The 25,004-nt window shown below is 43.7% G+C and overlaps 1 protein-coding gene across 1 annotated transcript in view; it reads left to right on the forward strand.

Annotated features, from left to right (window-relative positions):
* Positions 1 to 25,004, forward strand: part of LOC311233589 (NACHT, LRR and PYD domains-containing protein 3-like) — a gene marked incomplete at both ends in the record, with an annotated part of 264,968 nt that overhangs the window by 228,807 nt on the left and 11,157 nt on the right. Inside the window, 2 exons of the mRNA XM_084320556.1 lie at positions 5,419 to 5,592; positions 19,986 to 20,156. Of these exons, the coding sequence (XP_084176682.1) occupies positions 5,419 to 5,592; positions 19,986 to 20,156 (345 nt within the window). The remainder of the gene's footprint in view (positions 1 to 5,418; positions 5,593 to 19,985; positions 20,157 to 25,004) is intronic.

Genomic DNA, 25,004 nt, shown 5'->3' on the forward strand with positions numbered 1-25,004 from the left:
ACTGTTCGGTACGGTACGGATACGCATACCTTTACACCCCTAGTGTATAGTGAATACAGCAGGGGGCTCAGGACACAGCCCTGGGGGGACCCGATACTCAGGGTGATTGTGTTGGAGGTCTGACCCCCCACCCTGACCACCTGGGGCCTTTCACTCAGAAAATCCAGTATCCAGGCGCTCAGAGCGGAGCTCAGACCCAGCTCGATCAGCTTGTCCACCAGTCTGGTGGGGACTGTTGCGGCAGTAGACTGTCATAGACAGGTAGTGCCGAGGGGCTGAGTAGAGGAGTTCAAACAATTGACGCGCATCGTGAAATAACTCCGTTCCACGTCCAGGAAATACTTTTGAGGCTTTTATTCTTTCGCTTCATGAGACAAACAAAATACACTTATTTACATACACTAATATACTGATACTGATGCGTTCTTGCGCTCTTGCGGTCAAAAGAAAATATGTGCTCCTAACTCTCACCCCTTCTCTCCGTGAACTGTCAACAACATGAAAAGGTGAATGAAACTACATAATGCAATGCATGCATGCATTTATTTTGAGCTTATGGACCTTATGGTATTCTTGTTTTTTATTGACTTACTGTGTTACTGTGTTTTTTTTTCTTCTTGACTTGTTTAAAGAAGACGTGTCACTGTTAAGCACTTTGAGCTGCACTCAGTGTATGAAAGGTGCTATATAAATGAAGATTATTATTATTATAAGAACACTCCCATTAGCGCCACACCCCCGTGAGCACGCCCACCACCTAAAGTGACAGTACAACTAATAATGCAACATAAATATAATACTGAATGAGAATACTCAGACCTTCATTACGGCGCCTACAGGGACTATGGTGTTGAACGCTGAGCTATAGTCAATGAACAACAGTCTCACATAGCCCCCCTTCTGACAGTCTAGGTGAGAGAGGGTGCTGTGCAGTACTTGGGAGACCGCATCGTCAGTGGACCTGTTTGGCCTGTATGCAAATTGCATAGGGTCCATATCGCTGGGGAGGGAGGCACAAATGTAATCCTTGACCAGCCTCTCAAAACATTTCATGGCCACAGAGGTGAGTGCCACCGGTCTGTAGTCATTAAGACCTGTTGGGGAGGATTTCTTTGGTACCGGGATTATAGTAGACACCTTGAAACAGGCAGGGAACACGGATTCCGCCAGGGATAGATTAAATATGGTGGTGAACACTGGGGATAGCTGGTTAGCACAGGACTTAAGTATACGTCCTGTTATCCCATCTGGGCCAGCTGCCTTTCTGGTGTTCACCCGCATAAATGCTCTTCTCAAACTGTGTTCCGTCAATGAGAGTGCCCCCGCCCCCCCGCGGATGCCCCCCCCTCCACGACGGCCGGCGCGTCAGTGGCGTCGTTAGCCGGTGAGCTAGCGTCGCTACTGTCTGCACCAAACCGAGCGTAAAAGGAGTTGAGCTGGTCTGCGATAGAGGCGTCAGCACTCCCCATTGAGGGGGCACTGACTTTGTAGTCAGTTATCGTCCGTAGCCCTCGCCATAAGCCTCTTGTGTCATTCTGTGCCATTTGTGCCTCCATCTTGTCAGCGTATGACCTCTTAGCAAGCTTTACAACCTTGAGCAGAGTATAGACTGTAGCCTTATACCATGTTTCCTGACTCTCTGCCCAGGTTGTAAGCAGTGGTGCAAGTTTTCAGAGCCGCTCGGATAGTACTGTCAACCCACGGTTTCTGGTTTGGGAAAACCCGCACCTTCTTTGTGGGGACAATATTATCAGCTAGTGTTGCTATAAAGCTAACAGCATCCGTGAACTTGCTAACGCCGCTGGAGCTAGACTGAAACATACCCCAGTCGACGTCATCAAGTTCGTCCTGTAGCGCTGCCTCTGATTCGTCGGACCACATCTTTACCTCACGTGACACGACAGCGTCACGTGATCTCTGCCTGTAAGCAGGAATGAGCAAGATGGAGTCGTGATCCGATGTGCTTGTGGCTCCCGCTAATGGCGGAGCCGGTATTGCCTTGTACCCGGCTCTGAACGGGGTGTAGCGATCATCCAGCGTATTTCCTCCCCTGGTGGAGCAAGCGATGTGCTGAAAAAAGGTTGGCATCACTTTCTTCGCCTGATTGAAATCGCCGGCTACTATCATGGCTGCATCCGGATGTTTGATCTGGTGGATGTTGATGTTCATACCGGGCGATATAGCGCGAAATATAGCCCCAATCAGGCCACTTTTTAAGCGGGGGGTCTGGGGGTCCCCCACCAGGAATTTTTTTGTTACAAAGACTTAATTTCCTGCATTCTGGTGAATTTTAGTGCATGTGAATCACAAACTAATGAGCCAACAATTGCTTAGTACAATGTACTGTTATGGACCTCAAATAAAACTGTTGTGGCACTAGCAATGCTACTCTCTCCACCTTCAAAAAGAAAAAAGCAAGAGCACAACATATTTTTCTATTTACTATTATAATACAGTTAACCACTCTCTCCTGTAAGGGCCTTTCTTTTTCTTTGTTTTATCCCTCTTTCCTCCACCCTTTCTTTTTCTTCCACTGTCCATCTTGACATCAATGTTAATTGACTTTTGCTCTACTGTATCTCTCCCGAGTCCCTCACAACCAGTGTTGTGCTAGTTACTGAAAAATAGTAACTCAGTTACTTTACTAGTTACTTCATTTCAAAGTAACTTCGTTACTGTACTAGTTACTTACACCCAAAAGTAATGAGTTACTGTGAAAAGTAACTATTTAGTTAACTAGTCCCATGCCCCAGATAGTAGCCTACTCAAAATCGGTTGATCAACTTGACAGTTTCCATTCACATCACCGAACTCTGCTAAGCAATGTGGTCTAGATACAAACACAAATCTGACACAAACAAATGTTGTCCCGAGTCGATATAATAAGAAGTGCGCCGGTTGAAGGAACAGCCTTGATGTCGCCGGAGCGTTTCATTATAACCATTATAATTCAAGGGTACTACGACTATGCGTGCACCTCATGGTACCAAAGCACCTCAAAGGCGCTTAAAACAAAATTACAAACATCACAAAACAAACTGGTCAGACTACTGCTTGACCTTACTCCTAGAACTCACCTCACCCCTGCCCACTTTGACAACCTAGGATGGCTTAGAGTAGACGACAGAGTACAGCAACTTGCAATGGGCCTGGTCTACAAGATACACTATACGACCGGGGTACCCATGTACATGTCAAAATACTTCCCAAAGGTCAGTGAATACCACAACCACTACACCAGAGGAAGCTCAACAAATCATGTAAAACCCAGATTCGGCTCAAACAAGGGACTAAACACGTTTCGCAATTATGCCACAACAATGTGGAACGCCCTACCCAAAGCTAGGGGTAACAGTACTGTATATTTGAATACCGTTTATGTCACAAATGTATCAGTACTAAATACCTATATGTCCCTATGCCATAAATGTCATGTATGTCATAAATGATATGAATTGAAAATGGGGGACCCTGATGGAAACAAGACAAACGTCTTTCTCAGGTCTGCATCCCCTTAACAATTGTATGTATTGAGCCGTACTGTATTGTACCCATTCTGCAATCTGTTAAATAAAGTTTTCATTCATTCATTCATTCATTCATTCACCATCTTGCAAGTTGCAACGTTGTTTAAGATATCAATCAAAGCATTGCAACGTTAGAATAGTTATGATATCAATTGTGCATGAAAGGACTATATTTATATTGTTTGATTAGTATTATGAGATTCCCTGGCAGATTTCGTACAGTCAAAATCCGTTGATCAACTTGAGTTTCAGTCATTGCACTCACCAAAGTCTGCGGTGGTCGAGATGTAGTAACGTTACGTTAGTCCAGTTGACTCCAGCAGCGCCTCGAACATGTTCTTTATCTCGTTTCCATGTTGTATATTAATTATCTCTCCAAGTAGTTGCTAAATGGTTTGTTAGTTTGTTACTGCGTTCTTTTTCTGTAGATTCATAGCGAGCGTTTGTTTTGTTTACAATAGAGAGGGTCTATTTCTTTCCGTAGCCGCGGTTTGCGCATTTCTGATTGGCCAGTGGCCAGACTCGCCTCGTATCATTCTACGCGGGTGGGGATGAGGATAATAATAATAATAATAATCACTACCGCTCGCTATCAATCTACGCCGTATATAACGCAAATAACGCAGTGACGAACCATTCAGTAACGTAAGTAGCGTTACTGAATTTCAAAAGTAATGCGTTAGAGTACTAGTTGCGGCAAAAAGTAACTTCGTTTCTGTAACGCGTTACTTTGTAACGCGTTAGTCCCAACACTGCTCACAACCCCCTCCAATGTACAGTAAAAATGACCAAGTATGGTCTTGTCAATATTCCAATGTACAGTGTTGCTTGTACAGTTGTACAGTGTCCCCCACCCACCCCTCCTACCCAACCTTCCCCCCACCCACCCAACCACCTCCAATGTACAGTACCCCCCTCCCCCCCCCCACCTACCCAACCTCTTCCAATGTACAGTTTCTACGTCAAATGTATATACTTCTTTTCTGGACTCTTTTCGTATCACAAACAGTACTGTATTTGCAAATCTGGTATGTCATAAATGTATAGATGTAGCAGTACTGTCTATCTGTATGTCATATATGTTACGATGAATTAAAAATGGGGGACCCTGATGTAAACAAGACGAAAGTCTTTCTCTGGTCTGCATCCCCTTAACAATTGTATGCATTGAGCTGTACTGTACTGTACCCATTCTGCAATCTGTTAATAAAGTTTTCAATCAATCAATCAATCAATCAACCTGGCTCATTGCCTGGCTGTTATTCTGCATCTGAGTGCCGTCTGCCATTCCATTCGCCGCCTCCGCTGTCAATCAGTTGTATCGCCTGGTCCCGCCTCCACCAATCACAAGCGGCAGCACGGCTCCATTGTGATCCGCGTGAGGGAGAGAGTCAGATAGTTCTCCAACTCTGCCGCAGACAGTGAAATCCTGGTTGTTCCCCACCCACCTAGGTTATCTAACTATCGCGCTGCGCCGCCGCCACAACTAGAAACAATGGCCTGGCAAAAAAAAAATAATAATAATAATTTTTTTTTTTTTTTTTTTTATATAATTTTTTTTTTTTAATCTGTGCAGGCCAGGCCACCGGGAAAACTCCCGGTGCTCCCGATGGCCAGTCCGGGCCTGGTCCCGCCTGATCTCCGATGGCCAATCTTGGCATAAAGTATCGCTAAACTCCTCTTTCAGTCCGGAGTTTAGGTCCATAAGTGACTGGCGGTCGTATGACGTCCCCGCCAGTGTAGTTTTCATAAAAAAGGTATTAAAAATAAACATAACTAAAAGTATGCACAATCTTCGCGGAGCAAAACCGACGGCGACTGACCTCGCGCCATCTCAGTATTTGTAGCCATATTATATTATATTCTCTACTGTTCTATTAATCTTCTTCAGGTTGAAACGAAACAGCCTCACAGTGAAATGCTGTAGGGCGTTATCATCAGTTCTCAGCTCCATGTCCTCCAGCCTGAGAGAGCTGGACCTGAGTAACAACACCCTGCAGGATCCAGGAGTGAAGCTGCTCTCTGTTGGACTGGGGCTTCCACACTGTAGACTGGAGACTCTCAGGTTAGTGTTCCTGGACCAGTTCAACAGACAACCATTTAAAAACCATATTTAAAAAAAAACATCAGATGAAATATGTACATTTGATGTGTTGGTTAAATACTAGTACCTGTGTGGTTTTCACTTTGTGTGTGTGTGTGTGCTTGCGTGTGTGTGTATATATATGTGTGTGTGTAATATATATATATATATAAATGTGTGTGTGTAATATATATATTATATATATATATATATATATATATATATATATATATATATATATATATATATATATATATATATATATTAGAGGTGGGCATAGATAATTTTTTTTAATCTATCTGCAATCCTGGATTTAATCTAGATTAATCTAGATTAAAATGGCTCAAAAAAAATAAAAATAAACCTGCCGAAGGCATTCAAAATATGTGTGTTCTACCCAAATAATGACCAGAAGTAAGTCCTTACTTTTTCTTTCCTCCTTATGTTTCTCATGAGCCCATCTCCCGTTTCCAAAATGCATTACAGACTGTTTGAAAAAGCTGTTTTGCTATGATAATTGGTAATGAAATATCAAAATAATGTTCAATAAGATGTACTTGTGTTTAATAAGTTGTTTTATTCAGAAGTTAACACAAATAAATAATATTACCAGTACAGTATCTAGTAGGGATGCTCCGATCACGTTTTTTGCCACCGATACCGATCACCGATCGTCTTGAGCCATATCGGCCGATACCGATCCGATATCGATCGTTTTTTTTTTTTTATAACTTTCTTTTTATTGTTTTTCACAACAAGCAAACAATCACAAACAACAAGACATAACAAAAACACAATCCCGGGCTGCATTATTAGTGTCACTTTACAAAAATATACTTTTCACATGCTGAGTTCTCAATTCTCTTACTTTCCCTATAGGTATGGCGAATATTCTTTACAACTATACATCATCCACTGGTTGTCGTCATTACCATATAAAAGTCCCACTTTTCCCAGTACTTCAAACCTTTCTCTTCCTGTAATCTGAGAGTAAAAGTAAGTCTTTCCATTGTGTATATTTCGCCTATAATGGCCAACCATTTTTCTTTTGTTGGAGGTTCTTGTTGATACCAGAGACGCGTGATCGCTTTCTTACTTGCTGCTAAAAATATTTTCATCAAATATCTGTCTCCTCCTACCAATTCCTCAGGTAAGTTACCCAGGTATAAATAGGAGAAGGTCTCCGGTATCTTAAAATTCAATATAACCTGCATGGTGGAGTGAACATCTTGCCAATAACGTTGAATTCCTGGACAATTCCAAAAGATATGAGAGTGGTTCGCCTCCCTCTGGCCACACTGTCTCCAACATGGTTGCTCTATGCCTACTTGTCGGGATTTGATTTTGGGAGTTATGAAGAATCTAGTCAAGTTTTTCCAGCAGAATTCTCTCCATGTTTTTGAATTAGTCGAGCTACATTGAGTTCTGCACATGTTCTCCCATTCGTCTTCGGTTATTTCAATGTTTGATTCCTTTTCCCAATTTGTCTTAAAGGTGCTATGCATTATAAATGTCATTTTTCAGTCTCTAGCATTGTATTATAGTAATAGGAGTTCGTATCAATGTGTTTTTGGGCCTAAATACTATATTGGCGAATTCCTCAGCTACAGCCCATCCCCTCTTTGCCTCTAGTAAATCAGGTCATGTTGATTTGACGACCTGGTGCACGTCACAGGGCGCTGTTTATAGCGCACTGTGATGTGATTGGCTCTGTGGTTTTAGTAATGCCCGCCTCCATTCTTGCTACCTGCAGGGTGGAAGGTTTGTCCAGAAGATCACTAATCAGCTGAAGCCTGATGCGGTTCCCTCGGTCTTCGACAGACAGACCGGCGTTAGCTCTCGGGACTCGGGAGCGATCGCTAGCTATTTAGCACCAGCCGGGGCCGGCGTTAGCAACCGGGAGCGTCGTTGAGCATTCAGCCTGCTGGCTACCTAGATCCACTTCAACCAGCGTCGCGGAGCATTCAGCCTGCTGGCTACACAGCTTGTCGGTGTGCTAATAGCCTCTGCAAGGTAACGGTAGCTGGCTCCAGGCTATTAGCACATCGACAAGCTGCTGGAGCTCCCGACGCTCGGCTGGTTGAAGTGGATCTAGGTAGCCAGCAGGCTGAATGCTCCGCGACGCTCCCGGTTGCTATCATGTGCAGGTCCTCTTCTCAGACCTGTGTGGCAAAGCACTGCACACGCATCATGCAAGCTACACATCGCTGCATGTTGATCAATGGTGGCCCACTCGGTGCATCACAGTGGGCTACTATTGTGCTAACAACAACCGCGGTGTCCGGCTTGTCGGCCGGCATGAGTGCTCGATTTGGGGTGGTTCTCTCCTCCTTGTGTGCCCCCGTTCTCGCGGGTGTCCTGCCGGGGAGCTTGTGGACGCGACAACAGCGGCGGCCGTAGCGTTAGTTAGCTCATAGCTATTGTGTACCACTAGCGTTACGGCGGGCTCGAGCACCCTACGGCTGCCGCCGTTGTCGCGTCCATGGGCTCCCCGGCAGGGTACCCGTGGGGACGGGGGTGTACAGAGAGGAGAGAACCATTTTGTGTCGGGCGTGCATGCCGGCCAGCGAGCCGGACGTCGGGATATGTTGTTAGCACAATAGCTACCAAGCTAAGCTATGTTAGCTTCTAACGGTGTATACACAATATGTACAACGACACAATGATTTACATTATTACAAATATGGTAACGTGGTTGTGGCTTTTACAAATAGTGGTAACATATATATAGATAGACAGTACTGCTACATCTCTATATTTATGACCTACCATATTTGTATTGCTACAGTACTGCTCAGTACTGCTATGATGGAGACCAGAGAAAGACTTTCGTCTTGTTTACATCAGGGTCCCCCAATTTCAATTCATGGTAACATATTATATATATATAGATAGACAGTACTGCTACATCTCTATATTTATGACATACCATATTTGTATGTAACCTGAAACCTAATCTCTGACGGGGAGATGGGCGGAGCTATTTGGTGGGTGGCTGTCACTCAAAGCATTCTGCCAGAATGGGTGGAGCCAAGCCAATAATAGCCTGCTTTCATGAGGCTGAAAAATGCTGGTTTTGAGTACAAGATTAGAAATATAAAACAATGATTATTTTTGGAATAAAAATTACAGATGTGTTACATAGACTCACAGGAAGTGTGTAAAGTTGCCCAAATAGTGCTAGGAATAGCAGTGCATAACCCCTTTAATGTAAGTTGTGGAGTCAGTTCTGGCCTGAACAAAGCTATTATACAATTTTGACACAGTTTTACTCATCTTGTCCCTGTATGCCTGAATGAATATCTGAATAACACTGTCTATTGGGGTATTGGGCTCAGACACCTTTACCTCTTTTAGAAAGTACTGGCGTAGTTGTAGGTATCTGAAGAAGTTGTGTTTATCCAAACCGTATGTATCTTTCAAGGTTTGAAAGCTCACAAGTTCTCCATTCTCTACCATTGTGCTGAATGAGGTAATACCTCGGAGAGCCCATTCCTTAAATGTTTGATCATACATTCTTGGTTTAAATCCTAAATCGAAGGCAAACCACCTCAAGATCTTAATCCTTTTTTCTAACTTGAATTGTTTCACAATTTTGAACCATGTCTGTAGGGTGTGTACAATAAATGGGTTTAAGTTTCTATATAGGGTCTTGGCCTGCTGTCTATCACCAATTACTGTCTGGAGTGGTATATCAAGTGATTTCACTTCAATGTCCTTCCACTTCGCTTCGTAGTCCCTTTCACACCAACAGACCAAAGGTCTTATTTGCGCTGCATAGTAATACTCCTTCAGATTTGGGAGGGACATGCCTCCCTTCTCTTTAGGGAGTTGGAGTGTCCGGAACCTAATTCTCGGTTTTTTCCCCGCTCCATATGAATCTAGAAATCATCCTGTCCCACTCGTTAAACTGTTTAGCAGGGATTTCCACCGGCAAGGACTGGAAAAGATATAGTAGTCTAGGGACTACGTTCATTTTTACTGAGTCTATTCTGGAGGTGAAATCCAGGGGGGCTAATGACCATATTTCTATATCTTTTTTAATTTGTGTGTTTAGGGGCTGGTAATTTGCTTCATACAATTTTGTTAAGTCCTTAGTCAGCCTTACTCCCAGATATTTTATGGACTTCATGTTCCAATTTAAATTGTAGTTTTCTTTTATTTCTCTTGTGGGGGTATAGTTATATGTAAGTATCTGTGTTTTTCCTATATTTAGTTTGTATCCCGAATGTTGACCATAGGTTTCAATAAGGTCCATTAGTCTAGGGAGGCTCAGACTGGGTTTTTTTAAGTAAATTAAGACATCATCCGCGTATAATGCTATCTTATGCTCTGTTTCTTTTATATTAATACCTGTTATATTGGGGTCTTCCCTAATTGCTTGGGCTAGCGGTTCAATGAAAATCGCGAACAGGGCGGGGCTACATGGACAACCTTGGCGTGTACCGCGTTCTAGGGCGATCGGATTTGTTAACCGACGTTTACTTTTATTCTCGCTGTGGGTCTTGTATATAGTGTTTTAAAACACCTAATTGCATCTTCCTTGAATCCTAACCTTTCTAGTACCAAGAATAAATAGTCCCAGCTCACACAATCAAACGCTTTTTCCGCGTCCAGACTTAATAAGGCCGAATAAATGTTGGTTTGTTTAATCTGATTCATAATATGTAGTGTTCGTCTTAAGTTATCCTGGGTTTGGCGACCAGATATAAATCCAGTTTGGTCCGTGCTTATTAGGTCTGGCAAAAACTGTTCTAATCTTTTTGTGATAATGGAGGCGTACAGCTTATAATCCAAATTAAGGATCGATATTGGTCTAAACGAACTACATAATTCCTTATCTTTAATCTTATCTTATCTTATCTCTAAGAGTGTAGTTAAATGAGGCCACCAGCAATGGCATGATCTCCTGGCGAAAAGCTTTGTACCATTCTGCTGGAAGGCCGTCACTACCTGGCGATTTGTTAGTTTTAAGATTAGATATTGTCCTGTCTAACTCCTCTATAGTGATTTCTGCAGTCATAATTTTGTTCTGCATTTTGCCAATTGAGGGCAGGTCAAGAGATCTCAGGAATGCAATAGTGGCTTCACTATCTATTTGTGCTGGTTGTGTATATAGGTTTTTGTAGTATGATTCAAAGGCCTTCTCTATATCTCCCAAATTACTGGACACTACTCCAGTTAAGGGATCTTTAATCTTATTAATTGTATTTTGTGTCTGTTGCTTTCGCAACCTTCTGGCCAATAATCTAGTAGCATTTGGGCCTGATTCATAATATGTTTGACGTAAAAATCTAGATTTTTTCTCAATGTCATCTTTATAGACTTCGTCAATCAATTTTCTTGTTTCCCTAATTTGCTGTAGCAGCTGACTAGTTGGAGTATTTTTATGCTGTTGCTCTATAGATGTCAATTTCTGGGTTAGATCCTGATATTTGCGTTCTTTCGTCTTCTTCAGTGTTGCTGTGATGGCAATCATTTTCCCCCTTAGCACAGCTTTTGCGGCATCCCAAACAATCACTGGATTAACCTCACCATTGTCATTAATCTCTATATATGTTTTTAATTCGGTCCTAATACTTTCAACAATTGTTTTGTTGTTCAATATTCCTGTGTTAAGCCTCCATAGTGTGTTCCTTGGCCTACTATCCAAGTGTAAAGTCATATAGACTGCAGAGTGGTCTGATATGTCAGTAGTTCCCAAAGTACAATCCATTATCCTATGTCTATCACCTCTAAACATAAAAAGATAGTCAATTCTTGAATAAACAGAGTGAGGAACAGAATAGTGGGTGTAGTCTCTCTCAGTTGGGTGGAGATCTCGCCATACATCAAACATTCCTAAGTCTGTGAGTGAAGCATTCATTATTTTTGTCTGTGGAGTCCTGTTCACCCTATGGCTTGTAGTGTCCAGCTCACGACTAAGAATAGTATTAAAATCTCCCCCACAGATTAGTATCCCCTCAGACTCCGCTGCTATCAGACCAAATATGAATTTATAGAAACCTTTGTTGCTCCCCGGTGGGGCATATACATTCAGCAGCGTAACCAAGTTGCCCTCTAATTTGCATTTTATCATGACATAGCGTCCTTCCTTATCATTAGTTTCTGTCATAAGTTCAAAATTTAATGAGTTAGGAATTAGTATAGAAACACCTCGTTTATGACCCGATCTAAACGAGCTATAGAACGTATTCCTATATCCATATTTCTTGAGTTTCTTGTGCTCCATCTGAGAGAGATGAGTTTCTTGCAAAAAGATAATTTGAGCTTTTTCACGTTTCAATTTGGTTATGACTTTGCTCCGTTTAACTGGGTTAACCAGACCATTTACATTTATAGATACCACCTTAAAGTTTCTACTCATCTGTGCTTTAACAACTTAAACCTGACACTGTCAACCCGGAATTCACACATTACTAAACATGAACAGTTAGACATATACACATAGAGAACAGGTGTAACATTAACAAAAACAATACTTGGCTTCCAAAAACAGACGTTCGCTGGCCATCCCATGGCTTAGGTCCCGTTGGGGGTGGGGGGATAGACTCCACTCAAGTGCAGGCCCCCGCGAAAAAAAAAGAGCTATAAAATAAAAGAGAAAGTGTCTAGTCTACCTACAGCGTGCCTGAGTGACTCTCGTCGGTCTTTCAATAATCAAGTGGAGTCTGTTAAACTATAAAAAAGGGAGACTAATAGTCATCCAGTCATTTGGGTCAAGGGGCTATTCAGCGTTCACGTGAATAGCTTACAGCTAGTCCACATTAGATTCAACAAAAACTCGGAACGTCTAGCGTTAAGCGAGTCAAAACAACACAATACAGCCCATAGTCCGCGACATATTCGGGCAGTTCACTCACGTCACGTTGTCTTAACTCACCAGTCTTATTATGCTATGTATTTCTCACCCTGAGATTTATTTGCTGGTGGTACATTGAAAGTCCTGCAGTCTGTTCTTTGCTCATTGGGCTATTCCTCTCTCCCTCTCGCTCGCGTCTCCCGGGTGTCTCTCCTTCCTTCCAGCGCGCTGCCACGGTTGTCCTCGCTGTAGTCGCTCGTCCTGGTCTGTTCTAGCAGCGCGGGGGGCTGGCTCCTCCACAGCGACTCCTCTCTTCTTCAGATCCTGTGCGGCTTCCTCGGCGCTGTCATATGTACGTGTGCCGGAGTCCCAGTGGATTCGGATCTTAGCGAGGGGTGTCTGGAACCGAATCCCGTTTATTTTCAGTGCCCTTTTGATGCCACCATATTCTCTTCTCCTCTGCATCACCGCCGTTGCGTAGTCATGGTCAAACGACAAGCGTTTGCCCTCGATCTCGATCTTCTTCTGCCAGGCTTTACTGATGACCATCTCTTTGGTAGTGAATTGGAGGAAGTTTATTATAATCGACCTAGGTGGTGCATCGGGTCCTGGCTTTTGAGCCAATGCTCTGTGGGCCCGCTGGATCTGCAGGTCGGTATCTGTCGGTAGTGAGAGCTCAGCTCTTAGCAGCTTATCAATAAACTCCGGGAGAGGGCAGTCTTTCTCCGTTCCCTCCGGTACGTTATAGATGCGCATATTTGTTCTTCTGGACCTCCCTTCCATGTCCGTTAGCGCTTCTTGCATGGCTCTCTGCTGTTCCAAAGACATGAGGAGTGTTTCCTTGACTGTCATATTCCATGTTTCTGTTTCTCCGATGCGCGCCTCTGCCTCGTGTATTCTGGTGCTTTGTGCTTTGGCCTGTAGTGCGTTAGCTCTCAGTTCTTGATTAATTTCCTTTTTAAAATCTTTGAGTTCTGTCATCAGTTCTGTCTTTAATTCTTCTTGTGTCGTTTTCAAGTCGTTCTTCAGTTCTGTCTTAAGGTCGCGTATCTCTCTGCTAATGTTGGCAAGTCCCTCTTGAATTGTTTCAGTCGTGTTTTCACCGCCGCCATCTTCACCCATGTTAGTTGATCTTACTTTGTCCATCTCGCCGTTTTCGTCGTCTTTCTCCTGTTTTTTACAATTCCTTCGACTCCTTCGACTCATAGTTTATGTCCTCTCACTTATTTCCGAGTATTTCATTATTGTTTGAGCTTTTCTTTTGAATTTGGAGAGGTTATCTCAATCGACCGTCGGGAGCTACAACTTCAAGCAGCCATCTCGTGTGCCTCTCCCTACGGAAGCCGATATCGATCGTTTTTGATTAAAAAAATTAAACTAAATTAAATATTTTATATAATTTTTTTTTAAATATATTATATAATTATACTTGTAGTTGTATTTGTTAAGTTCACTTCTACTGCGGCCATTACGGTAATCTGGATAAAGGTGAATGGGCACTGTTGCGCGTCACTGGTTTTGGACTGGAGGAAGGCTGTGGCCACTACGCTATGGAGCGTGAAATAAACATGAATGAAAGATAACGGTTGTCTTATTTGCAGCTTAACATGGTAGCAGAGGATGTCGGCCTCTAACGTTACTAACTACAGGCAGCCGCCTGGACTGGACGAAAAGACGTCTTTTGAGAAGTGGAAGAATGAAGTTGAGATGTGGAGTCGGGTGACGGATTTAGCCAAGAAGAAACAAGCGCTGGCTGTTGCTCTATCGTTGACGGGTAGGGCGAGGGATACTGCGTTGGAAATACCTGTCGATGATCTAAATGAGGATGATGGAATGGCAACTTTGATTCGGGAACTTGACAGGGTGTTTTTGAGAGAAGAGAAGGACCGGGCTTACGAAGCCTATTCGGAGTTTGATCAGATTTCGCGAGGAGACGGCGTCTCTATGGTGGACAATATTGTTGATTTTGAACAGAAGTACAACCGGATCAAGAAATTCGATATGGTTCTACCTGATGCTGTTTTGGCATTCAAACTACTGGATACAGCGGGCCTCGACATCAAAGACAAACAGCTGGCATTGACTGCCTGTGGTAAGCACACCTTTGTTGATATGAAGTCAGGACTGAAACGTATATTTGGAGAAAAAACGGAGAAAAGGGCAGGAGGCATTACTGCAAGATGCAGCTTTTTACACAGATCAGAGACGAGAGCAGCAGAGGCGGGAGCAGCCGCGATCTCAAAGTGGACAAGTTAGAGGACCATTTGCAGGCACAAATCCGCTTGATAAATTTGGAAGACGAACGAAGTGTGGGATTTGTCAGAGCACATTCCACTGGGTGAAAGATTGCCCAAACAAGAAAGAATATGTAAAAGTGACGGAAGAAAATGAAGAGCCAGATGAGTGTAATATAACACTTATTTCTAAGGAATCAGATGCAGCAATATTCATGGTTGAGGCTCTGGGAACGGCCGTCATTGATACGGCATGTACACGGACTGTATGTGGTGAAAAATGGCTGGATAACTATGTTGGGGGACTAAATGAGAAACAAGTCAAAAGGTTGGTTAGCACAGAGAGTAGCAAACCTTTTAAGTTTGGGGATGGGCGAGTTGTGCGTTCTACAAAAAAGGTCAAGATACCAGCCAAGATAGGAGAAACAAAATGTTATATTGAAACAGAGGTAGTCTCATCTGACATTCCTTTACTGCTCAGTAAAACTTCGCTAAAGAGAGCAGGAGCTGTGTTGAACCTGGAAAACGATACAGCTATAATGTTTCAGAAACCAGTAGCTCTAGAGTTGACTTCATCTGGACACTACTGTCTGAACATACTGGATAAGGAGTCCCCGAGTGAAGCATATGAGAATGTGGTCCTGGCCATCACAGATAATATGACCAGTGTGGAAAAACACAAAGCTTTACTTAAACTTCACAAGCAATTTGGACATGCATCAGTTGATAGGCTAAAGAAGCTGCTGACAAATGCTGGAAACACGGATGATGAATGCACTGCTATTCTAGGGGAAATAGTAGGAAAATGTGAGATATGTCTCAAGTACAGCAAGGCTAAGCCCAAGCCTGCTGTTGGTCTGCCCATGGCCTCCAGGTACAACGAGACTGTGGCAGTTGATCTACATGAGCTAGAACCAAATGTGTGGTACCTACACATTATCGATCACTTCACTCGCTTTAGTGCAGGTAGCATCGTGACCTCAAAGAAGCCAAGTGTGATAGTGAACAATTTTGTGCATTCCTGGATCAGTGTCCATGGTCCACCTGAGCGTCTCTTCACTGACAACGGTGGAGAGTTCAATAATGAGGAAATAAGAGACATGGCGGAGAACTTCAACATCGAGATCAAGACGACTGCTGGCTACAGTCCATGGAGCAATGGTTTGCTGGAACGCCACAACCAATCCCTTACAGAGATACTACTGAAGGTAAAACTTGACAAAGGACTTGACTGGAAAACGGCTCTTGATTGGGCACTCATGGCAAAGAACACAATGCAGAACGTGCATGGCTACAGTCCACATCAGCTGGTGTTTGGACAGAACCCGAACCTTCCCTCTGTGTTTGTTGACCAGCCACCTGCTTTGGAGGGAACTACAATGAGCGCATGGGTGGGAAAGCACATAACAGCATTACATGCAGCAAGGAAAGCTTTCACGGAGGCAGAATGCTCAGAGAATCAGACGAGCTCTTCGAAAACAGCTTCGTCCAACAGATGAGAAGTATGAAACAGGAGACAAAGTGTTCTACAAAAGGACAGACTGTGTTGAATGGAAAGGCCCTGGGGTTGTGATAGGGCAAGATGGGGTGGTGATTTTTGTACGTCATGGTGGGACATATGTCAGGGTTCATCAATCTAGGCTGCGAAAAGTGCACCCTGGGGAAAGTAATACTGTGGGCAATGTCGATGTATCTGTTAGTGATAATAATGTGCCTGTTACTGACAATGATATGAATAGTAACAGTGAGGACATGCCCGTTACTGATGGTGACATGAATAATGACGCAGCAGGTGTAGCAAACCAGGATATAGATAACCCTAATGGGATCAATCAAGACGATTATCACCAGACCGGCATAGAGGTGAAAACCGGTATAAAGGTAAAAGCCGGTCAGACAATCAGCTTTGTGGATAATGTAACAGGTGTTTCTCACACAGCTAAAGTGATGGGACGAGCAGGAAAGGCTACAGGAAAAAACAGCAACTGGTACAACCTACAGTACTTAGAACCTTTTGACATCACCGGTACTATGGGGTCAGTTGATCTTACTAAAGTAGACAATTTTCAGGTTAAGCCACTAGATGGTGTAGAACTAGATGGTGTAGAACTATGCTCTGATATGCAGGAAAATGATGTATTAGTAACAGAGGGTGTACCATTTGATAAGGCTAAACAAGATGAAATCAGTAACTGGAGGAAAAATGAGGTGTTTGAGGAGGTGAAAAATGTGGGTCAAAGACAGGTGTCAACGAGATGGGTGTGTACGCTTAAAGAAACCCCAGAAGCACGGCTAGTGGCTAGGGGTTTTGAAGAATTTAACACTCAAGATCTACAGAAGGACTCGCCTACATGCTCATCAGAGTCCCTTAGATTACTCATATCAGTTCTGTGTCAGAAAAAATGGACATTGAACTCTATGGACATAAAGTCAGCTTTTCTTCAAGGAATGGAGCTGTCTCGGGATATACACATCCGCCCTCCTCCTGAGGCTAAAAGTGAGGGGACACTGTGGAAGCTGAAGAAGTGTGTCTATGGACTTGCTGATGCCTCTCTCTACTGGTACAACAGAGTAAAAGCAACGATGATCAAAACAGGGGCCACTATGTCACAAGTTGATCCTGCTGTATTCTACTGGCTTGATGAAAACTGTATTGTGACTGGTGTTCTTGCCTGTCATGTGGATGATTTCATCTGGGGTGGCTCACACACATTTGCCACGGCGACCATTCCCCACCTCAAAACAGTTTTCCAGGTGGGACGTGAGGAACAAGACAACTTTCGCTATGTGGGGATGGAACTCTCCACAATAGGTGGAGAAGTGCTTGTGCAACAGGAGATCTACATAAAGAACCTTCAGCCCATTCTCATAGACCCATCAAGAGCGTTGCACCGTGATGCTCTTCTCACAGAGTGTGAGACTGACAACCTAAGGTCAAAAATAGGACAACTCTTGTGGGTGGCTAGACAGAGTAGGCCAGATATCATGTTCGATCCATGTGTCCTTGCAACCAATCTAAAACATGCTACTGTGCAAACTATGCATGAAGCAAATAAGGTAGTACGAAAACTGCAATCAGAACATGTCACCCTGAAGTTTCACAACTTAGGAAAGGAGGACTCTTTGAAGCTTGTTGTTTTCAGCGACGCATCCATGGGAAACCTCCCAGATGGGGGAACACAAGGAGGGCATCTCATCGTTCTGATGGGTGAGAAAGGACGATTCTCTCCAATCTGCTGGAAATCAAAAAGGATCAGAAGAGTGGTTCGGAGCACGCTGGCAGGAGAGACACTAGCCCTGGCTGATGGTATTGATAATGCCATATTTTTGTCCTCTCTCTACTCTGAACTTACTACAGGTATGGTCAAACAGCGCACCCTACCTGTGATGTGTGTTACAGACAACTTCTCCCTTGTGGAGGCTACCAAGTCAGTGACTGAGAAACGACTGACACTGGAAATAAGTGGAATCAAAGAACTTATCCAGGACAAAAGGATCCAACGGATTCTGTGGTCTACTACGAAGGACCAGCTGGCAAACTGTCTGACCAAAAAGGGAGCATCTTCCCTTGTGCTGCTTAAAGCACTGAAGAATGGACAGTGGAAGCTAGATGACTGAATAACTGGTTATGATGACTGAGTTTATTTTTTTGGTTTTCTTGAAATATCCTTGCAGTGTATTATTTGTTTAAAAAAAAAGAGTGAGATCTTGGGTGTATTTTGTTTTCTTGAAATATCCTTGCAGTGTATTATTTGTTAAAAAAAAAAGAGTGAGATCTTGTATTATTTGTTTAAAAAAAAGAGAGTGAGATCTGATCTTGTATTATTTGTTTAAAAAAAGAGAGTGAGATTGTTAAGTTCACTTCTACTGCGGCCATTACGGTAATCTGGATAAAGGTGAATGGGCACTGTTGTTGCGCGTCACTGGTTTTGGACTGGAGGAAGGCTGTGGCCACTACGCTATGGAGCGTGAAATAAACATGAATGAAAGATAACGGTTGTCTTATTTGCAGCTTAACAGTATTATCTGCGAGACATCGCCACCACGCAACAAGTCAAAATGCTCGCTATCTCCACTGTCTGTGTGTATACTCTGCTTTGGTCAAATCACATTCAGCATGCCCTCAGCAGGGTATAACTGCGGCTCTGCAGATATACCCTACTCCCTCAGCTAGCCCCGTTTGTGACTGCGATGCAAGCCGGGGCTCGAATACGCATCGAATCGATGTTATAAGACATTGATATCAGGAGCTATCTGTAGCTACTGCTAGCCGGCTAGATAACGTTAAGACAACGCCTCAGTGAACTATTTAGTTGAATGGGACATTTCGTTTTGAACAGTGAGCTAAGCTAACGTGAGCTAACGGAGGTATCATACACTAGTACTAGACTATTGCTGGAGCATTTGTTGATATCAGGAGCTATCAGTAGCTAGCCGGCTAAATACCGTTCGGTTACAATGCCTCATCATGTATTAAACTAAAAGTGAATAGTTGACTGGGTCATTTTGTAACGGTAGCTAACGTTAGCTCACAGAGGTCCCAGTGTCCCACTAGACTAGACTAGACTAGTGTTTACACCAATTACACGGGTGCGGGAGGGGCTGGAGAAGGAGGAGGAGCAGACGCTGCAGCTCTCTCCGTGTGTCTGAGACAGAACGCAGCGAGTGAGATCTCCACTCAGAATTGGATAATTTTTCGATCGGTTTTGACGATCGGCGAAAATAAAGCATTATCACCGATCACCGATCGCATATTTATACTGATTATCGGCCGATAACGATCGGTGGCCGATCGATCGGGGCATCCCTAGTATCTAGCACACTCTCAGGAGCAAAACAGAAAGAAGCATTTCAAACTTGAACTATGTGACATGGCTTGACTCAATCAGTCCAATCTCTATTTCTCCTTCTTCCACCAGTCACTCAGGCAGACCAGCTTGTTTTATGTAGCGATGTCTACTTATAGTGCCTATAATATTTTTCCCGTTGGGTGCCAATGCAAATCAACTGCTCCAGTGGAGTTGCTCAGTGGCCAATGGTGTCAACTGTGGTTGTACTGGGCAGCTCCCAGGTGTGAATGGAACTGTGAATGTGAAGCAGGGCGTTCCTGAAAAAGAGCATCTGTGCTCAGCGAACCTACCCTGGGTAAATAAAGGTATAAAAAAAATGTAAAAAAAAAAAAATTATATTAATGCGTTAATTATATTAACGCGCGATAATATTATCGCGTTAATGCAGCACGTTAACGCTGTTAACGGCCCAGCTCTAATATATATATATATATATATATATAAATGTGTGTGTAATATATATAAATGTGTGTGTATATCTGTGTGTAGGCTGTCATACTGTCTGGTCACAGAGGAAGGCTGTGCTTCTCTGGTCTCAGCTCTGAACTCTAACCCCTCCCACCTGAGAGTGCTGGATCTGAGCTACAATCACCCAGGAGTCTCAGGAGTGAAGCTCTCTGCTGGTCTGAAGAATCCACACTGGAGACTGGAGACTCTCAGGTAGGATGTGGTACTTTAGGGGTTAATGGATGGTCAAAGACTAATATATCTCTGTGGGTACATTTATATATATTTTTTTCTTTTTTTCTTTTTCCCTCCTTTTTCCCGATTTTTTCTCCCATCCCACCCTTCCTGGTTGTTGCGTACTTTCCCCTACTGTTGGTCCGGGAGACCGGAGACTGTCACATGCTTTCCTCCGACGCATGTGCAGCCTGGGGCAGGCCAACCTGGCCGCGCAGGTTCTCACCGGGGAGAGTGTAGCGTGTGGGAGGCCACACTATCTCTCCTCAGTTCCAACCCTCGCTGAGCAGGCGCCCCGACCGAACTGTAGGGGTCGCTGTGTTGTGACTTTTTGATAGTAATATATAATTTGAACAGCTTGAACTATATCATTATTATTGTAACAAAAGGTGTAATCAAATTGGCATAAATATGTTTTATAATAGCCTAAATGGAGATTCACGTTAAATTGTTTATCATATTGTTTAGAATTAGATTGCATTATAGACTAGATTCTGTAACGCACCATTTTTGCCCCCAGTGGGAAGTCAGCTGTGCGCAGGCCTAGACCACACAATTGAACGCTAATTAGCAACGCGTGCCACCTGTAAAAGGGTGTGTTTGATCCTTCGGGAGAAGTTAGTTGACAGAATGTTTGTTAGAATAAGCTATGCCTCGCTGCTGCTCTGCTCTAGAAAAACCTGTAAAGGGAGAAACGAATTAAATGGAATGGAATTGAGAACTGCATTTCTGCCTCTTGGTCGTCAATGAAACATGAAGAACAAAAACTGTGAAATATGAATAATCATACGTGTTTAAATAAGAAGAGGATTTGGAACAGTTTATTGTGCAAACAAAGTGGTGCCGAAACCAGGGAGAATTTAAGTATATTCTACACGGACGGACTAATTGGATAAAGAAGAAGAATGACTGAACTAACAAGATTGAAGGCTATCCGAGGAGCAATAAGGACGTCTGTAACCAAGTTGCTGAACAAGATAGACGAGCAGATAGGAGCAGAGGCCCCATGTCTGCCCGACTTGGAGGAAAGTAAAGCAATATTAGTCGTCAAGGAGACGACTCTAAATGAACATGATTGGGACATTGCAGCAGCGACGGAGGAGAAGGACCTGGTCGAAGAAGTGACCACGGCTCTGGACTATATGGACCGAATAATCAAAAGGAAAACTCGGATCAACAGGTTGGTGCGCGACTCTCTCATAAAGACAGAAGAGGAGCGACAGAGAAGAGTGAGCGAAGGGAGCTCACACTCATCAAGTAGATCGGATCATATCAGACTGCCGAAATTGATAATTGGAAAATTCAGTGGTGATATAAGCCGATGGCAAGACTTTTGGAATCAATTTAAAGTGTCGATTCACAATAACACCACCCTGAGTTCAGCTGACAAGTTCAGCTATTTGAAGTCATTATTGACAGACACGGCCGCAAACGTAGTCGCAGGATTATCCTTATCCGACGAGAACTACGACAATGCAATTGCAATGTTGATGGAAAGATTTGGCCGTAAAGATTTGATCATAAACGCACACATGAACAAGCTCCTTAATCTAACCCCTGTAAAGAGTGCCACGAACATTAACGCACTAAGGAGATTGTATGATGACTGTGAAATACAAGTGAGGAGTTTAGACGCACAGGGCGTTGTATCGGACTCGTATGGAAGTCTACTGTGCCCGATTCTCATGAAAATGATTCCCGAAGAAATAACCCTGGAGTTTACGCGTGTTCAGGCTACAGGGTCTGTATTGAAAGTCAAAGACCTAATGACATTCCTGCAAAGGGAACTCGAGAGTCGGGAAAGGACAATGAACTTGACACAGAGAAAGGAGACTCCACCCGCAGACAGTGTCTGGGAAAGGAGGAGTCGGCGGCCCCAGCGCGCGGGCGCCGCATCGACATCTACATTTTACGCAGCTGATAATGAAGATGGAAAAGCATGTGTATTCTGTAACAAAAGCAATCACAGATCAAAGGACTGTTCAGAATTCACTGCTGAGATCAGAAAAGAAAAATTAAAGGTACAGGGCAGATGCTACAGATGTCTAGGTGCCAGGCACACTTCTAGTAAATGCAAAGTGCAGGGAATGTACTGTGAGGAGTGTAATAGTGTATGGCATCATAGAACAGTGTGTACCAGACAGAAGGGCACACAGAGTAATGTTAGGGAAATCCCCACAGATACTGTAGTGTCAATTGTCCCAACATCAGAAAGGGGCACAGTTCTGCTGCAGACAGCGACTGTATGGGTTGAAACACCCACACGCAGTCAGATAGTGCGGTGTGTTATGGATGGGGGTAGCCAACGCAGTTTTATAAGAGAAGATATCTCAAAGGCTCTAAATCTACCAGTAGTAGGGGAGGAGGTATTGAACCTGCACACATTTGGCTCGCTAGTACCCAAACGAATAACCTGTAGGAAGGTTAGAGTGTATCTGAGAAATATTCGAACCAACCAAGCAGTGGAACTAGAACTGCTGGAGACGCCACTGGTGAGCACGTCATCAAACCTGACAACAGCCAGTGAGAAACTGAGAGGAACGCTGCACAAAAGAGGAATGCAACTTGCTGATACCCCAGTGAGGGGAATGGAATCAGAAAAGCTTGGAATCTTGATCGGAGGTGATCACTATTGGAAAATCGTCACTGGACGAATGGAGAGACTGGATGACGCACTAGTTGCGCTCGAAAGCAAGTTTGGATGGTTAGTGCAAGGAACTGTCACAACGGCGATGATGTGTGTCACAGAGACTCCAGACGTGGACGTGATGCTCGTGAGCATGGGAGAGGAGCAAGCGCTTTCAAACCAGTTGCGCAGCTTCTGGGAAACTGAATCCCTCGGAATTGACATGTCAAAAGAAGGCCGCGCTGAGAGCGCAGACGCTGCAGACGCGCTACTGAAATTCGAGGAGTCAATCAAATACACGAACGGGAGATATGAGGTTCGGTTGCCATGGAGAGAGGAACAGGTGATCATCGCTGATAACTACGCCACAGCTGAGAGTAGATTTGCTCACCTGGTAAGAAGATTCCATAGCAACCCCGTACTGTACCATAAATATAATGACGTCATCCAAGAGTATCTAGCCGAGGGAATAGTAGAAATAGTAGAACAGGTGCAGCCCAAACAGTCAGAGAACCCTATCTACTATTTACCCCATCATGCTGTAATTAGAGATCAAAGAGAAACTACTAAATTAAGAGTAGTATTTGATGCGTCTTCACATGGAAGAGATTGTCGGTCTCTTAACGAGTGTCTCCAAACCGGCCCCAATTTAAATCCAGACCTGTTAGGCATTCTAGTCAGATTTAGACAGTATAAAGTGGCCCTCATGTCAGACATTACGAAGGCCTTCCTTCAGATCTCTCTAAACGAACAGGACAGAGATGCACTGAGATTTCTCTGGACCACCGGAGACACATTGTCAATGGACCAGATCAGCATTCTGAGAATGACACGAGTTCCATTCGGAGTGTCCTCCAGTCCATTTCTATTAGCAGCCACAATTCGTCATCATCTAAAGAAATACGAGAATAAATATCCAGAGGTCGCAAAAACCCTAGATGAGTGTCTCTACGTAGATGACTATATCTGCGGTGCTCACACAGTAGAGGAGGCTTTAAAAATCACTCAAACAGCCAAGGAGATCATGTCTGAAGCTGGAATGGATTTGTGCAAGTGGAAAACGAATTCAAATGAGCTGCAAAGAGAATGGACACAACAAGTGAAAAATGAACAGGTGGAAGTCAAAAGCCAAACGCCAATGAAAGTGTTAGGGCTGACATGGAGAACAGAAACGGACGACTTTGTGTTTGAAATGAAGGATTTTATTGAACATTTAAAAGACAAAAAAAACACGAAGAGAGGAGTTCTCCAATCCGCAGCACGAATCTTTGACCCAATAGGTTTTTTATCCCCATTTAGCATTAGGGTAAAATGCCTGTTCCAAAAAATGTGGGAATGGGGTCTCGACTGGGACGCACAGCTCCCAGATGACCTTAACGAAAAATGGAACCAGTGGTGCGCTGAAATTCCTGATTTAGGCTCTATAGCCATAAGCAGAAGTTACACTTCAGAACTACAGAATAGTGACGTCACGCTTTTAGATAAAGAGATCCACATATTCTGTGATGCGAGTGAAAAGGCTTATTGTGCAGTAGCCTATTTGCGCACGACAGATATAGATGGAAAATGCGCCACTAGTCTAATAACGGCCAAAACTAAAGTTGCTCCATTAAAGAAAATCACCCTACCTCGACTAGAACTGATGGGAGCTTTGATAGGGTCTAGACTAGGAAAGTTTGTATGTGAACAATTAAAAATGCCTGAAATCAAGACACACTATTGGACAGACTCAATGATCGCTCTCCATTGGATCAAAGGCACGGCTAAACAATGGAAGCCGTTCGTTCAGAACCGAGTGATCGAGATTCAGAACCTGACCCTCCCAGAGAACTGGGGGCACTGCCATGGAGCAGAGAACCCGGCCGATCGCGGCACACGGGGCTCCAGCGTAAAGACGCTAAAAGATGACTCTCTGTGGTGGCACGGGCCACAGTGGTTAAGAGAGCCAACCGGAAAAAGTACGTCAAAAGATGATATTGATGAAGGAGTGAATTTGGAGGAGTGTGTGGTGCAAAGCCAGATAGTGAAAGAGGAGAAAACAAGTATGTGTTTGGGCCCGCTATTTGACCTGGGAAAACACAGCAAACTCAACCGAGTCCTGCGCGTCACAGCGTGGATGCTGCGTTTTACAAACAATACACAGAAGAAAGAAAAAAAGAAATCTGGTCCGCTGTGCGCAGAGGAAATCAGAGAGGCGGAGA

Source organism: Notolepis coatsorum (genome assembly GCF_963971535.1).
Source record: "Notolepis coatsorum genome assembly, chromosome: 8".
NCBI lineage: Eukaryota > Metazoa > Chordata > Actinopteri > Aulopiformes > Paralepididae > Notolepis > Notolepis coatsorum.